This window comes from Eriocheir sinensis, chromosome 65 (genome assembly GCF_024679095.1).
Source record: "Eriocheir sinensis breed Jianghai 21 chromosome 65, ASM2467909v1, whole genome shotgun sequence".
NCBI classification, from domain to species: domain Eukaryota; kingdom Metazoa; phylum Arthropoda; class Malacostraca; order Decapoda; family Varunidae; genus Eriocheir; species Eriocheir sinensis.
In genome coordinates this window covers 6,838,395-6,855,797 of record NC_066573.1, presented here as the reverse complement: position 1 = coordinate 6,855,797, position 17,403 = coordinate 6,838,395, and the positions used below count along the sequence as shown (strand labels likewise).

Sequence of the window (17,403 nt, the reverse complement as noted above, 5' to 3'; positions counted from 1 at the left end):
AAATGAGGGTTACAAACTATATGGGAGAGGAGAAAAAATATGTCCTTCCTCCTCAAGGCACTGTCTAAACAAACAAAAAATAAATAAAATACAACATCTAACATACACGAATGAAAGAGAGAGATAAGAGAAAATGGGAAAAGTTGAGTGACCGTCCATGGATTGAAAGGAGTAGGCCTATATGTAGTTGTATTGTAGTAACAGTAGTAGTAGATGAAACTGCGTAACATGAAGACTCTACTACACAACTCTCTTCATACTAACATACATGAATCAAAGAGAAAAAGGGATAAGTTGAGTGACCGTCCATGAGTTGAAAGGAGTAGGCCTATATGTAGTGGTATTGCAGTAGTAGTAGTAGTAGTAGATGAAACTGCGTAACATGAAGACTCTACTACACAACTCTCTTCATACTAACATACATGAATCAAAGAGAAAGAGGGATAAGTTGAGTGACCGTCCATGGATTGAAAGGAGTAGGCCTATATGTAGTTGTATTGTAGTAACAGTAGTAGTAGATGAAACTGCGTAATATGAAGACTCTACTACACAACTCTCTTCATACTAACATGCATGAATCAAAGAGAAAAAGGGATAAGTTGAGGGACCGTCCATGGATTGAAAGAAGTAGGCCTATATGTAGTGGTATTGTAGTAGTAGTAGTAGTAGATGAAACTGCGTAACATGAAGACTCTACTATATAACTCTCTTCATACTAACATACATGAATCAAAGAGAAAAAGGGATAAGTTGAGTGACCGTCCATGGATTGAAAGGAGTAGGCCTATATGTAGTTGTATTGTAGTAACAGTAGTAGTAGATGAAACTGCGTAACATGAAGACTCTACTACACAACTCTCTCCATACTAACATACATGAATCAAAGAGAAAAAGGGATAAGTTGAGTGACCGTCCATGAGTTGAAAGGAGTAGGCCTATATGTAGTTGTATTGTAGTAACAGTAGTAGTATATGAAACTGCGTAACATGGAGACTCTACTACACAACTCTCTTCATACTAACATACATGAATCAAAGAGAAAAAGGGATAAGTTGAGGGACCGTCCGTGGGTTGAGACAGTCCCTCCAGTGTCAACAAGAGGAAGGGCCGAGGCCGCGCTGAGCTCCGCCCCCTCACACCGCCCCTCTGCTGACCTGCTGACCCTCTGCTGCTGCCCTTCGCCATGATTGAGCAGAACCTGGAGAAGAAGCTCGCCGTCACCAGGAAGCTAGAGAAGGTACACTGTTCCCTGGAGCTTGTGGGGCAGTGTGACATCTGGGTTGCCATCTCCTTACTTTGGTTGATTTTGGCTGATTATTCCCTTCCCCTTCCTCTGTTCTCTGGGTGACTTGAGGCAGGGTCTTGTGGCGTCAGCGTGGGTAGCCTGGTGTGGGTGCTTCATCTGGTAGCTTGTTCTTGTGTTCCTTATTTAACTGGTCACACTTCCACCGCAGCGCTCTGTAGGACACATATTTTAATTCATTAAATTTTCAATATTGATCACAACTTATTTGCCATGTTAATTGTCAATGTTTCCATGTCATAGCAGAGACCAGAATTTTTTTTTAGTTCTTTCTTAAATTTGGAGAGATCCTTTGTTCTTCTAATGTCAGGTGGGAGCTTATTGTACAGTCTTGGGGCGGCAGAACTGTGAGCGTGTAATCCCACATTTGAAGTGTACCGCGGTGATTCCAGAAGTGGCTCGGCGAGTGTTAATGCCTTCACCTGGCTGTACTTCGTGTAATAATTCTCTCAAATACTCCAGTTAATATTTGAAGGACTCTACTGGCAGTCCTGTTAGGTCCCTCAAGGCAAGCAGTTAAAGAGTCTGGGTACTGTTGTGTGTGAAGGAGTTGTGTATTATTGTCTTGACTCTTTGGGTGTTTCCTTGTGTGCCCTTCACTTAGCACAACCTTCCTCTTCTTAGATGAACGTTCACCTCCACACCTACATTGGGCACTCTTCCATCTAGGATTAATTCACCTTGTTTTAAGTTTTTGTAATTTTAGGTTTGTTAATAATGAATTGCAAAGAAAATTCTTGGATGCGTGAGTTTTATTGTTTTAAAGCTTTTTATTTTACCTTTTGTTCTATTTATTGATATCTAGATCTGGTCCGAGTTGGTGCCGGTCTGGTCCGAGTTGGCAATGGTCCAAGTAGGCAATGGTCCAAGTTGGGGGTGAACCCTATATACCACTGCTACTACCACTACTACTGCTATATACCACTACATACTACTACTGCTACCACATCTACTACTACTATTACTACATACTACTACTACTACTACTACTACTACTACTACTACTATATACTACTACTTCTATATACCTTTCCCAGGTTTCCCAGGAATCCATTTACTGGCCAGTCTGGAAGGGAGGATAAACATGAATAAGTGCACGCCAACTGCCGAGGCTGGGATTCGAACCCTGGCCCTCGGATTCATAGCTAGGCACGCTAACCACTGCACTAGAGAGACACTGAGGGGCATGTGTTTTGTCTATACTAAGGAGGCATAAATCATAATTTCAGATGTGTATGGAGTGATTTACACATTTACTGGACTAGTTTTGTTTTAGTATAGTTTACTTGATGAAGCCCAATGTACAGTACCCTTATCCTGAAAGGAGCTCAACTCTTATGATTCATTCACAAAGCCATTTTCCTTCACTTGATATCAAAGTTTTACCCCATCTAGTGTAAATTATGGAAATCCAATAGAAGAAAAAGGAAAATGAGGGTGAAAAGTTATTTAAGTAGTAATCAACAACTTTCCAGTGTCATATACCGGTATGTTTTAAAAAAAAATCCAAGTGGAATATAGAGACATGGAGTAATGAAACATACTTAATAGTTCCATCTCCCCATGTTGCCATATTGTAAATGGTCACTACATTTGGTGCGCTGTGACTCAGGAGATAATGTTGTTTTGGCTCCGTACAACTGCGTGGTTATAAGAGATGTTATCATGTAAGGCAGTGCTGGTGATTGTCAGGCTGCAATGTGTTAGAGGGCATCCACCAGTCTTATCTGAGTTCTCTTGGACATATATTCATTAGTGTTCATTTGTTTCAGGAGATTAGTCAGCTGTCAAATGTGCGAGAGGTGTTGTCGCGGTCCGGCCAGGTGGCCACCAGTGTTGGAAGCATTTTGGACTCCTTTGAGCACCGTCTGGCCCGACTAGAGACGACCATCTTGCCTCTGTACCAGCAGACCGGCAACCTCCAGCGTCGCCAGCTCAGTAAGCGGCCGGGCCTCCACTGATGGTGTTTTATTTGTTAGAACATTTGAGAACAGATGTGGTTATGTTTAGAAAAGAGGTGAATGGCCGGGCACTTGAATGCGTTTTCCACCAACAGATACAGAGAAGACCTTGCAGGAGTTGGACCATGTGATCAGCTTCTACAATGTGGCGGGCCAGGTGGAGGGTGTGGTGAAGGAGAGGCCCAGCAGTGTGGGTGTGCCCCAGTACCTCCAGGCCATGGACCGCCTTGCTGAGACCTGCAGATATTTTGAGCAGAACAAACCACAGAGTGTAGAAATTGAAAATGTGGTAAAGTATCAAGTTCTTTGTCTCTCACAAAAATATTTTTAATCCAATCCTCAAGGTTAAATGGAAAGCCAGAAGCCATTGTGAATAAGTATAGGGGAGATATGATTCTTGCAGCAGCTAAAAAATAATGTGCAAACATAAGTTATTTTACTGTTGTCATCTTTTATCATACAGTATATAATGCTCATTCTTTCTGTTGCCAGACTTCTCTATTTGAAGTTGGAACTGATGCTCTAAGTAAAGAGTTCCGAGATGAGTTGAAGAAGTACCAGAAGGCCGTGCCACCCATGGTGACCTTGGAGCTGCTAGAGGAGGAAGGTAAGGCTGTGGTCTTGCACCACATCAAGGCACCACATCCTTGGCCTATATTCTGGACACAAGAGTATCAGATGACACTGCTGATTTTTGTGTTCCTACTGTGCATGTTGTGTGGAATATTCTTGTACTGAGAGAGGCTTCATTAACCTTTCAGAAATCAATGAAGAAACCCTGAGTGGAGTGGAGCTTGTTCCCCCGGGGGTGCGAGAAGACCTGAGAGCCATCGCTGCATGGCTGGACAAACACAACAACACAGACAGACTCACAGTTTATGCAAAGTTACGCTCAGATGCACTTTCTCAAAGTCTAAAGGTAATTAACTTGCAGTGTGACACAAAACTGGCTTTAATGTCTTGTGATGAGAGTACATTTTCTTACCTCCCACCTCTTGGTCACCTCAGGCTCTGCGGGACTACCAGCGCAGCAGCAGCATCGAGCGAGGCCAGACCACCGGCTCACTCAACTCTCCTGGGCCGCCTCGTTCAAGACTTGCAAAAATGGACAGCACCTCAAAAAGCCGAACCCAAAAAATTTCAAATAGGTGAGAAACTGACATTATGTTACAGTCATACCTTGATTTTTGTGGTGTTAGTGATCATGCCTTCTTACCTTCACGGCAAAAATAAAATGCATGGAACTGCAAAAAAGTGAGTGTATGGCAAAAATTTTGAGATATGTGTGTGAGAGCATTGGAATTATATAACTGAAAGATTTAACTGTCGGTCAGGTAGATTTACGGATGGAGAGGGAGTTGATGGATAACCTGTTCTGAGGGGCTACCATCTGTTGGCTCTTTGGGCTCTTATAGTATGCTTGTGTATCTTAATAACAGACTGAAGATAGGGTGGCAGCACTCTGTCTCTGATTTCATACTTACAGAGATGTCTCAGGAACAACCTCCATGAAAACTGAAATATGACTTTTTTTTTACATACTTTACCTTCTTGCTGATGCAGAAATGCAGGTGAAACATGTATTGAAGAATCATCAAACAGAATGCCTTTCACAAATAATATTAAAGCCAACCCGTGCTGTGTCTCCCCTCAGGGCCAACAGGATGCTGAAGAAGGCCATCACCGGCCACGTGTCCTCGCGCAGACCAGGTTCTCCAGGAAATGCTTCGTACTCCCTGCATGGCACCCTCACCCCCCCGCATGGTAGAGTGCTGTAGACCCTCATTTGCTGCCACAGTCTTTTGAGTTCTGGAAGCAAGGAAGTTCTAGATTTCTTTTTTTGTCTCCCTTAATTTTGTTTTATTATCAGGTTCCTTCACCTCCCATCATCTTCAGCACGATGGTGTCCACTTTTGACCCTTCACAAGTGACTGTCAGTGTCTGGTGACTGAGCAAGGGAAGGACCTGTCTCTAAGATGCATGGTTCCTATTCTCATGCCAGGTCTTGTCCTTTGCCTGGACTATAAGTTCTCCTACTTTATGGAATATGAAGTTTAAAACTTGTATTGGCACAAGATGACACAATGTATAGTCTTCTGTTACCCTGATGACCACTTACACATGTGAAGTAGATGGAAATTCTCATTGTAGTGGTGCATATAAATAACATTTTTCATGAACATTTAAGTGTGGCAGTAAAACCACTTTATGTATCTATTTTATCCACTTTTACTCTACAAACTGATCTTTTCATTTAGTGAAGCTGCATTTACTTGAAGTTCCCCGCCACCAGGAAACAAAAGTTTTACCAACCCCTTGTTTGATGTAGTTTCATAGAATTTCCAGGAAAATAACACCAGCAGTAATGCCACAGATCCAGCACAGCCTGGTGCTGGCTGGTTGTCATGTGCCTTGAAGTGAGGAATCTTTTCAAAGAACAACACTGGGTATCTCTGAAGCAGTGAAAAAGAATAATTACAAGTAACAAATGTATTGATCTTTTCAGGACATATTAGCACAGGTTTTGTTTATAGTGAGCAGAATTTCCAAAGACAAAGTGTAGGCAGCCCTGAATTGTCCAGCGTTGTCAGCAGGGTACAGTGATGCAGATGTATCTTGAGCAGCACCCACCATTAGCTCCTCTGTTTGTCTGGTGTCCACATGTGGCATGGTTGTTGAATGGGTAGAATGACTGCATGTAGGTATGCTACTTCAAGCACTGAAACTGCAGCATTGCTAACTTGTTTTGTTGAATTATTTTTGCTTTTATATTCAGTTCCTCTGGAGGAAAACCCAGCTAGCATTTTGCCAGCACCCAAATGCCACAACTCTTGTTTTGTGTTCCACTTGGCTTTATCCTGTGAGCATATCTGGCCTGTGTTTGGCATGCCCCCTCAGTACTGCAGCATTTCCTGCCACAACAGGCTAGAGGTTCATTGCATTGTGAATCCTGTGATTGGATTTTGTCATTCCAGTGGTTTATTTATATTAAGCTGTCAGTTTATCAATCATATTTCTCCATCAGTCAACTTGTCCCTGGCACTTTGTTCCCACACACACACACACACACACACCACACACTGCTGTCTCCTTCTTCCATCCCATTGCTCTTCAGCATCTTCACTTCATAAGCTGTACTTTACTTCATCCTTCCATTGGGTTCACTCTTCTGGACCCATTTTCATGTTCTTATTGGCTGTACTTTGTAACAGGAAGTCTAAGAAAGTTAAAACTATAATTGTTTCCTTTTTTTTTTTCACTATTATTGTCATTGTTGTAGACAATGAGCTGAGCCACAAGTATCAGCAGTGCTCTGCCATCCTGGGGTGAATGCAGTGCCTTGATGGGGCAGTGACAGCTGTGCATGAGTCAGGCTGTTGTAAGAATGGGAAGGGTGGAAGAACATCACCAAGAAGTAATACATTGAAGATTATGCTGGGATATCATATCAAAAATACTCAAGGAATGCTCTTAAAAAGAAAAAGAATAAATTTGTCAAAAAAGTAATCTCATGAAAGAACTAATTGAGAAACCATTTACATGTAAGAGAGACCTGAAAAAAATAACATATATAAAAAAGATAGCACAGTGCAGTTTGCATCTCCAATAAGTTTGTCACTGTGTGTGAGGGCATTCCTGTGATAGCTCCAGCAGCCCCAGTTTGTAGGCCACGGACCAGAGGCTTGGAAGGCATGGAGCAGAACTGTTTGCTGTGTGCTGGAAGCCAACAGGCCGCCTCTGGAGGGGAAGCACACTTGTTGATTCCTTTCAAGGAATATGACAGCTTTTTTTTTAACATTTCCATTCACCTCATAATTATATTACCTTTGAAAAATTTATATAAATGAATGTCATAGTTCCAGAACTTATAGATTATGTGCTTGTCTAGGGTTCAGTCTATCATGACAACCTCTGGTGACTAAAAATATGACTGTGGTATGTTAATGATTGCTGTGTGAATGGTATCTTTATGTGTGTGTGTGTGTGTGTGTGTGTGAATGCGTGTGTCCACACTGGCATGTGTGGACGCATACCTACACGTGTGTGTGTGTTTCCATGGTTGTGGCTCTTCATCCTAAGAAATGTGACTCTGATGATAATGTAATTCAGAGTCCATATGTTGAGTCCACGGTGTCATCACAGTTTGGTGTGAGGGGCGGCAGGTCGGTGTGTGTGCCACCACTGGCTACAAGGGTAACTCATGACATTGATTTCCTTTACAATAGCAAGATCTTAATTGAGTTCTTGTTTGGTGCAGGAGCCATCGTGGGGGGTGTTGGGGAGGAGGGTCTGGAGGACACGGAGGTGGAGCTTTACCTCAACCAGGTGAGGCCGCCAACAAGTTCTGCTGCATTACCTTGCCACAGTGATGCCACAACACCTGGATTACTTTGATATCACCGGAAACATAATTCATAGTAGTCATTTCTTTGCTTTAAACTCATCTGTTCTTAAAACCTGCTTTATACATTTTGATCAACACAACACAATTATCTTTCTGTTCTCAATTATATTGTTTCTGGCATAGAGATTTAGATCATGTGTATCCCTGTGTTCTTGATCACAATGTCATCATTGGGCACCACAAGGTGTGCACCCTCCCTTGCTCCCTTTCTTCCACCAGCTGCTGCCTCTTTTATAAATTATACAGAAATTTATATTTATTCTTTCCTCTCCATCAGGTCTCTGCCTTGCACTGCCTGGCCTTTGCTGAGTACCTCCTTGCTCAGCAGCTTGTTCCCGACGACAGAGTCACGCGAACCTTTGAGATGATTCTGAAGGACCCGATGGACCAGCTGGTCACCGAGGGAGAGGTACAAGTGCCATCTGCTGTGGAGGGGGATGTGGGAATATTGGCTAGCTCCCTAAAGGCACTGAGACCCATGACAAATGTTGTGCACAGCTGCAGAATTTTTACTCCACTTATCCTACAATGAGAAGTTTCTTTTAGTTAGCATTTGTGGTGATTAGAAAACTAATAAGTCTTTGCACGCAGGGTTTGGCTGCCCAGGCCCGGAGGAGTGTGAGCCGCGGGGACTACCAGGCCGTGCTGTCTGTGCTGGCCATGCTGCGCCACGTCACCAACGTCCAGCCGGAGTATGACCGCTTGTTGACCAACTGCCAGACGTCCATTCGGTCCAAGTTTGCGGCAATCATCAACATGCTGCAAGACACGGTGAGGAGACTTTAGTACACTGCTTAGTACACCAGATTGTTGTCTTCTTCTCTCTCCTTCTTGTTTGACCTTATTTTCCCACACATTGGGTTAGACGGGCTGTGGTTGGGGTTGTTATGTGTGAGTTCAAAATAAATAAGTGAATACGAATACAGCCGTCCCTCAAATAGTACAGTTTCCAATAGTTCGGTTTCAGTTTTATACGGATTGTCATAGAAGATCTTTTAGGATTTTTAAATTTCCTGCTTGTCGAAAAATTTTAAAATCCTAAAAAACCTTCTTAGAAAATCCACATAAAACCAAAACCAAACTATTGGAAACCGTACTATTTGAGGGACGACTGTACATGCATCCACACCAACCTAGTCCTACCAAGTTCTTGACATGTCCCCCCTCAAAACCTGCCACTCATAACGAGACACTGGTGTAGTACTTTCCATCCCTTTGTCAGTGCTTTACAATGCATGCCTCTCCTCAGTGTGTGAAGGCTCTGGAGGGCTTCGTGGACAGCGTGAAGAGTGACGGGGAGCGTGCTCTGCCCAAGGACGGGACGGTGCACCAGCTCACCAGTAACGCCCTCATCTTCACGGAGCAGCTGCTGGACTATGCCCCAACTCTGGCACCCATCCTGCAGAGGGACACCACGCTCATCAACGCTCTGTCCAACCTGCCCAGGAACATAGACCAGTTCCTCCAGGCTAAGGCTTTGCTGGGGGCCTATGTCAGTGAGTAGTGGAAAGTTGACATCTGCTTTTTATAAATGTAGTCAAGATTAAGCTCTTGTGTGATAGTATGAAATTTTAACTAAGTAACTAACATGGAGGAAATGCCTGGGGGCCCGTCGCTTCACTCACTTGCCACCTCCACTTCCGACGGCCCCCCAAGGAAGCCACTCTTGGATTTACTCGAGAGATCTCATACTTGTGAAATGGAAGTGAATGAATAAGTCAAACACGCATTGCCATAAGTAAATTTTAAATAGATCCATGTTCTCATCATTATTTGTGGCCTCATTTGCCTCATAAGAATGATGAAATAATTGTTGGTAACTGTAGGTGACTTAAGGCCCAATCCCTAACCTCAGCTTCCATTGGTGAAGGAGTTACATCTTTTAGGCAACTCTTTCAATGTGCTGTATTTTAAGACACCATCGCTTCTAACATCAACTATTTCTAAAGGTCAAAGAGGGGATCAATCTGTTTTTCCTGAGTGTTTTTCGAGGTTCATGGCACAGAAGAAGGGTCAAACTACCACCAGGGTCATAAAACTACCCCTGGAAAGGCCTACAGTTCCTACAAAAGCCATGTCAAATATGTGAACTTGGGCAACAAAATGTTTTAAAATACGACCCATACTCTTGACTCAGAATTTCAACATACATATTTATTTCAGAGAGAGTCCTGGTTAATCTGGGCCTGGCCTTAGTGAGCAGGAGTGAGACTTATAGCGATACAACCCTGCGAGCAATATTCCGCCTCAACAACTACAACTATATTCTGAAGACCCTCCTGAGCTCCGAGTTGCTCAACCTGGTGGCCCTCGTTGAGCCTCAGTGTGACAAAATGTACAACGACCAGATCATGGAGCAGAAGCGACTTTATTCTCAAAGGTACAAACTCATCAAATACTGCTATACATATTAGTAAACCAAGTCCTTCTATTTCTGCTCAAGTGTTTTAAAGGTTTCCTCAGTGATGAATTTCTAAAGGTAAATGAAGTTGAATCTTGGTTTTGATAACTGTAGGGGACTAAGGCCCAATCCTTATCAGATATTCATCATCATATATTGTAGTCCATATTAGTAGATCAAGTTCTATTTCCGCTCGTCTTTTAAAGGTTTCCTCAGTAATGAATTTCTAAAGGTAAATGAAGTTGAATCTCGTTTTTGATAACTGTACGTGACTAAGGCCCAATCCTTATCATATATTCATCATCATATATTGTAGTCCATATTAGTAGATCAAGTTCTATTTCCGCTCGTCTTTTAAAGGTTTCCTCAGTAATGAATTTCTAAAGGTAAATGAAGTTGAATCTCGTTTTTGATAACTGTACGTGACTAAGGCCCAATCCTTATCATATATTCATCATCGTATATTGTAGTCCATATTAGTAGATCAAGTTCTATTTCTGCTCAAGTCTTTTAAAGGTTTCCTCAGTAATGAATTTCTAAAGGTAAACGAAGCTGAATCTTGGTTTTGTAGAGTTCATGGAGATGTTCAAAGCTTAAAAAGTGACAAGTTTTGCAGTGATGAAACAATATTAGTAAAGATGATTAAACTTCACTCATTGACTCTGTGCAGCTGGAGCCGTGTCCTCCACTACCTTGTGAACCACGAAGATGTCCCTCTGTCCGTCATTCAGGCTGGGAAGTTGCGGGACAAGGACCGGCAACTCATCAAGGAGAAGTTTGCCGTGAGTACCGGTGCCAGAGGGCCATGGAGCACCATCGCCAGACTATCGTACTCAGAACATCATATTTACCAGTTTCTGACCCCGTGACTATTACAAAAAACACCATTAACTAAGCATTTCAACGCTAACTATAAATGAGTCTAGTTATCAGGGTGGAGGAGACGATTTTGGTGTCAGAAATCAGCAAATCTACGAGCCTGAGTACGACGATCTGGCAATGTTGGTCTGGAGCCTTGCTGGTGTACACAGTGGCAGAAAGTTTGCTGGAACTGTTATGACTACACAAAATAGAGAATGCAAAAAGTTTCTTAGATCAAAATGTTAAAATCAGAGTTCATAGCTGTCTTTCCTGCTCCTGTCTTTCCATGGAATGCTTTTCATCAGTATGACTTGAGTGTCACTGAGCACTATAAATGAGTCTGTGCATATCCATGAGGCCTTGCATCCATAACATTGTTTGGTCAGATGTGTCAATGGGCACCTTACTGTGAGGGCCAAGCTTCTGCTCTTCTGGGGAACACAGGTGGCTGCTTGGTGTAAAGGGGCTATTACACTGTGCAAGTTTTCTGTGGATCTTCAGTCAAACCACAGTTTCCGCTGGCGTGGTTCTCATATTCCTGTGGTTTTCTGACGTGTCCACGATCCTCCAAAGGTACGATAGAGTTCAACGAAGGACGACGGTATTACTCACCATCATCAGCAGCAGCAATAACAAGAAACAAATGAGAACCACGCCAGCGGAAATCGTGGTTTGACTGAAGAATCATGAAAAATTTGCCCACTGTAATAATAGCCCCTTAATGCATGGTACTTGGATTTCATCTCCTCCTGTACCCAATGATGTAATGGCTCTTTGTTGGAGAATATAACTTATCCAGAGTGGAGGAGTGAGGAGAAGATCACTTGTACATCTTATGGGCCAGTCTAGAATAACTCAGTTTTGATAGCAGTTGACCTACAACCATGTTATGTCCGGGGCTTCAGTATGGTGATGTATTAACTTCAGAGCCTCATTGAGTATTATTTTACATTTTTGCTCTTTCTACCCTCAGTAAAAGCAGTATAAACATGACTTGCAAGATGGAAAAGTAGGAAACGCGCTCAAATTGCTCTGTTTTGTGTGCAGGGGTTCAACAAGGAGATGGAGGAGATGTCACGAGTGCAGCGGAGTTACTCCATTCCTGACCGTGAGCTGCGGGAGAGCCTCAAGAGGGACAACATGGAGTACATCCTGCCCAAGTACCAGGCCTTCTATGACAAGTGAGTCACAAGCCCTTCCCTTCCTCCACTTAGTTTTCCAGTAAAGAAGGCAGGCCAAGGGCAGAGCTCCATCCATGCCCGCCCACTCACGTCCATACTCTTGGGGAGGTCAATATTGCACACCCCTCCTTGCCTCTACCCTTTTAATTCCTGCCCACACCCCTCCTCCTAATCCTTCCCACAACCCATTTTCATCACTTCCATAACCCAGCTCTCTGTATCAGTTCAGGAGTGTTTCACCAATACCTTCCTTATCACAAACAGTTCTCTATTATCTGTTTGCAGGTATTTCAAAGTTGCCTTCACAAAGAACACGGAAAAGTACATCAAGTATTCGCCGGCCGATGTCTCCAACATGGTGGACAAGTTCTTTGACGTAGCAGCGTAAGCCACTGCAGGAACGCGCTGGGTTGGTGGTGAAGGCTTTCCTTGTCTTTCACACACACACACACACACACACACACACAAACACTTCCTATTAGTATATATGTAAAATCAACACTTTAAAAAATACAGAGCATGTTGGACAAGGGACAGAATATTTAAACACACACACACACACACACACACACACACACACACACACAAACACAAACAAACACAAACAAGCACACACAAACACTTCCTATTAGTATATATGTAAAATCAACACTTTAAAAAATACAGAGCATGTTGGACAAGGGACAGAATATTTAAACACACACACACACACACGTCATGCCCTCTGAGCCCATAATATTTTGCTGACATTGTGCTTTACTTGTTTTTTTTTATCATAGATTTCCATGATGTTGTTATGGTCACATACTCTTCCATATAAAGCTTTTTCCCTTTATTGTTTGTGCTGCCTCATCCAGCCATGGCACTCCCTCACTCCATGACTTCCATACCTGTGTAAGACCATTGCAAGACCTGTACACCCTTCCAGACACACACTCCCATCATTGCCTCCTGTTGTTGTTATTTATGCCCACATTCCAAGTGTCTAGCAAAGTTGTTAAGTCTGCTGGGTGATCCATGATTTCATGTCTACATTGTCAACATACACTACCATATTTTTTTTCATGTATTAATTAAAATATCACTTCATGCTAAAACTGTTTAGTATTTTCAGTCATGAATTAAATATTCATCTTAAATAATTCTTTTAATATCCCAAGCTACTAGAATGCAGAAAGCAATACAGTAGCAATTTCATATTACACTATCAACGCAGCACACTTCAATCTATGTAGAATTTGTAGTTGGGATCGGGCGTTCATTGTAAAATACTCAGCTTGTTTTGAGACCAGACTGAATTTGTTCTTTGCCCAGCACGTCTTGGTGAGAGACGGTGCCCTTGTTCCCCGGGCAAGGTCACATGATGGCCTTATATACCTAGCTGGGGAACCATTAAATTCCTTTCTCACTTCCTGACTCAGTATAGTTTTGTCAATAAGATATTCATAGTTACATAACGGTAAGCAGATTATATAAACTGATGAAGGGTGTTTACATCTTTGTGTCTAAAGTTTAGGTTGCAATTGGAACTTATTCGAAGATGCTCAACTCGTGGCTTACTAGCAATTTCAAACATTGGGTTTAGTAGTTCTGAATGATCAATCCTTGGAATACATGTATACGAATTCACATCAGCGCGACTTTTCTGAGTCAGCGTGGTGGTGTGTGACTCCTGCTCCCAACAACTTCCTGCCCCTCAACCTATCAGCGAGGGAAAGTCCTGGCGAATATCCTGTTTCACATTATACAGAGAGACATAGATCGATAAGTACACACACACACACACACACACACACACACACACAGTAGATAAAGAGGAGTTACTACTAAAAGAAGGAATAAACACCAGGAACACAAGAGAACACAGTAAAAAATTGAGGAAAGGAAGATGCTTGAGAGACATAAAGAAATATAGCTTCCCGCAAAGAAATATAGAGGTTTAGAACAGACTAAGTGAGGATGTAGTATTGGCAAAGAGAGTGCAAATTGCTTCAAGGAAAAGTTAGACAAATACAGATACGGAGACAGGACCACACAACTACAACTATTTAAATACACACACAGACAAAAAATCAAAAGGGTAATGCGTATGATCAAACTGGGCACCATGAGGGAAGCTTGTAAATTCCCAAACCACATCCCACACCCGTTCCTGCCTCATTCATTGTATCCCTCATCCCTTGATCCCTGGAGCCAGCAAGAGATAGTCTGTTGAGCTGTGCGGCCAATACGCTGATCATCGAACTCGGGGCGCGCCACTGAATAATAGAAGGGCGAAATATTAAATGTTGGCCGTCTAGCGTACAAGCGAGCGTGTGTGTGTGTGTGTGTGTTGTAGTAGTAGTAGAAGAGGTAGCAGCAGTAGTAGTAGTAGTGATGGTGGTGGACTGGTGGTAGTAGAGCAGAAGTAGTAGTAGTTTAAGGGTCGTAGTTTTATATAAATTAGACGTTTTGAGTTGAAGGAATAAGAAAATCCTTTGCCTCATAAAAGAATACATTGCGTGATAACAGAATATCTTAACAAGCAATTCCATTATAAACCAAGCTGAAACTACCCCGCCGGGACTCAAAACGCCAACGAGTACTGTTTCTTTGCTGCTTCGCCTCGTCAACTTAATTAATTGTCGATGCGGCTGAATAAGAAATAAATCATATCACACTAGTTAAATAGCACCTTGATTGTCCTTACATGATGCATAAAGTGCAAATAATACAGGAAAATAAAAATAAAAAACTCCAGTGTGTGAAATATGAAGTAGTAGGCTAATTCTTATCGGTGCGGCTGAATAAAAAATAAATCATATCACACTAGTTAAATAGCACCTTGATTGTCCTTACACGATGCATAAAGACTGCAAATAATTCAGGAAAATTCAAATAAAAAGCTCCATTACGTGAAATATGAAGTAGTAGGCTAATTCTTATCGGTGCGGCTGAATAAAAAATAAATCATATCACACTAGTTAAATAGCACCTTGATGTATGATGCATAAAGAGTGCAAATAATACAGGAAAATTAAAATAAAAACTCTATTACGTGAAATATGAATAAGTAGGCTAATTTTTGTCGATGCGGCTGAATAGAAAATAAATCATATCACACTAGTTAAATAGCACCTTGATTGTCCTTACATGATGCATAAAGAGTGCAAATAATACAGGAAAATTAAAATAAAAAGCTCCATAACGTGAAATATGAAGTAGTAGGCTAATTCTTGTCGATGCGGCTGAATAAAGAAATAAATCATATCACACTAGTTAAATAGCACCTTGATTGTCCTTACATGATGCATAAAGAGTGCAAATAATACAGGAAAATTAAAATAAAAAAACTCCAGTATGTGAAATATGAAGTAGTAGGCTAATTCTTATCGATACGGCTGAATAAAAAAATAAATCATATCACACTAGTTAAATAGCACCTTGATTGTCCTTACATGATGCATAAAGAGTGCAAATAATACAGGAAAAAAAAAAAAAAAAAACTCCAGTATGTGAAATATGAAGTAGTAGGCTAATTCTTGTCGATACGGCTGAATAAAAAAATAAATCATATCACAATAGTTAAATAGCACCTTGATTGTCCTTACATAATGCATAAAGAGTGCAAATAATACAGGAAAATTAAAATAAAAACTCTATTACGTGAAATATGAAGTAGTAGGCTAATTCTTATCGATACGGCTGAATAAAAAATAAATCATATCACACTAGTTAAATAGCACCTTAGTTGTCCTTACACGATGCATAAAGAGTGCTAATAATACAGGAAAATTAAAATAAAAAGCTCCATTATGTGAAATATGAAGTAGTAGGCTAATTCTTGTCGATGCGGCTGAATAGAAAATGAATCATATCACACTAGTTAAATAGCACCTTGATTGTCCTTACATGATGCAAAAGGAGTGGAAATAATACAGGAAAATTAAAATATAAAGCTCCATAACGTGAAATATGAAGTAGTAGGCTAATTCTTATCGATGCGGCTGAATAGAAAATAAATCATATCACACTAGTTAAATAGCACCTTGATTGTCCTTACATGATGCATAAAGAGTGCAAATAATACAGGAAAATTCAAATAAAAAGCTCCATAACGTGAAATATGAAGTAATAGGCTAATTCTTGTCGATGTGGCTGAATAGAAAATAAATCATATCACACTAGTTAAATAGCACCTTAGTTGTCCTTACATGATGCATAAAGAGTGCTAATAATACAGGAAAATTAAAATAAAAAACTCCAGTATGTGAAATATGAAGTAGTAGGCTAATTCTTGTCGATGCGGCTGAATAGAAAATAAAATCATATCACACTAGTTAAATAGCACCTTGATTGTCCTTACACGATGCATAAAGAGTGCAAATAATACAGGAAAATTCAAATAAAAAGCTCCATTACGTGAAATATGAAGTAGTAGGCTAATTCTGTCGATGTGGCTGAATAAAAACTAAATCATATCACACTAGTTAAATAGCACCTTAGTTGTCCTTACATGCATAAAGAGTGCAAATAATACAGGAAAATTAAAATAAAAAGCTCCATTATGTGAAATATGAAGTAGTAGGCTAATTCGACACAAAGGAGAAGGGAGGAACATGCCATCCCAACCCCCAGGCAGTGCATTGTGTGATTATACAATTAAGGATACACGTGGAATTAGCACCAGGAAACGAAAAAGATACAATGGTAGGGGCTGTAGTGATTTTTTTGTCATTTCTTCTTAAACGCCAAGGTAATTATGAGTCGTGAGTGTGTAGCGTTAAAGGAAGGCATTGGTGAGAACATTGTCGGTTTCAGGATTTGTATTTTCATTCATTTCGTTCATATTTCCATTTATTTTGTATTTTTTTAGTCATTTCTTCTTAAACGCCAAGGTAATTATGAGTCGTGAGTGTGGAGTGTTAAAGGAAGGCATTGGCGAGAACATTGTCGGTTTCAGGATTTGTATTTTCATTCATTTCGTTCATATTTCCATTTATTTTTTATTTTTTTAGTCATTTCTTCTTAAACGCCAAGATAATTATGAGTCTCGTGAGTGTGGAGCGTTAACGGAAGGCATTGGCGAGAACGTTGTCGGTTTCAAGTTTTCTATTTTCATTCATTTCGTTCATATTTCCATTTATTTTTTATTTTTTTAGTCATTTCTTCTTAAACGCCAAGGTAATTATGAGTCTCGTGAGTGTGTAGCGTTAAAGGAAGGCATTGGCGAGAACATTGTCGGTTTCAGGATTTGCATTTTCATTCATTTCGTTCATATTTCCATTTATTTTGTATTTTTTTAGTCATTT

General features: G+C 40.9%; 1 protein-coding gene across 2 annotated transcripts; it reads left to right on the top strand.

Annotated features, from left to right (window-relative positions):
* The first annotated feature begins 1,069 nt into the window (after nt 1-1,069).
* On the top strand, nt 1,070-13,254 carry LOC126987556 (exocyst complex component 7-like). 2 transcript variants are annotated; one of them, XM_050844622.1, is made up of 15 exons: nt 1,070-1,237; nt 3,076-3,241; nt 3,360-3,553; nt 3,757-3,871; nt 4,026-4,183; nt 4,273-4,412; nt 4,919-4,974; nt 7,523-7,590; nt 7,947-8,078; nt 8,261-8,440; nt 8,919-9,165; nt 9,833-10,049; nt 10,741-10,852; nt 11,979-12,112; nt 12,398-13,254. In XM_050844622.1, the coding sequence occupies exons 1-15, from the start codon at nt 1,184-1,186 to the stop codon at nt 12,498-12,500; spliced, it is 2,076 nt and encodes a 691-aa protein (XP_050700579.1). In that variant the 5' UTR covers nt 1,070-1,183; the 3' UTR covers nt 12,501-13,254. The 2 variants fall into 2 exon arrangements, with proteins under 2 accessions (XP_050700579.1, XP_050700578.1); XM_050844621.1 differs by having other exon boundaries at nt 4,919-5,028.
* Nucleotides 13,255-17,403: the final 4,149 nt, after the last annotated feature.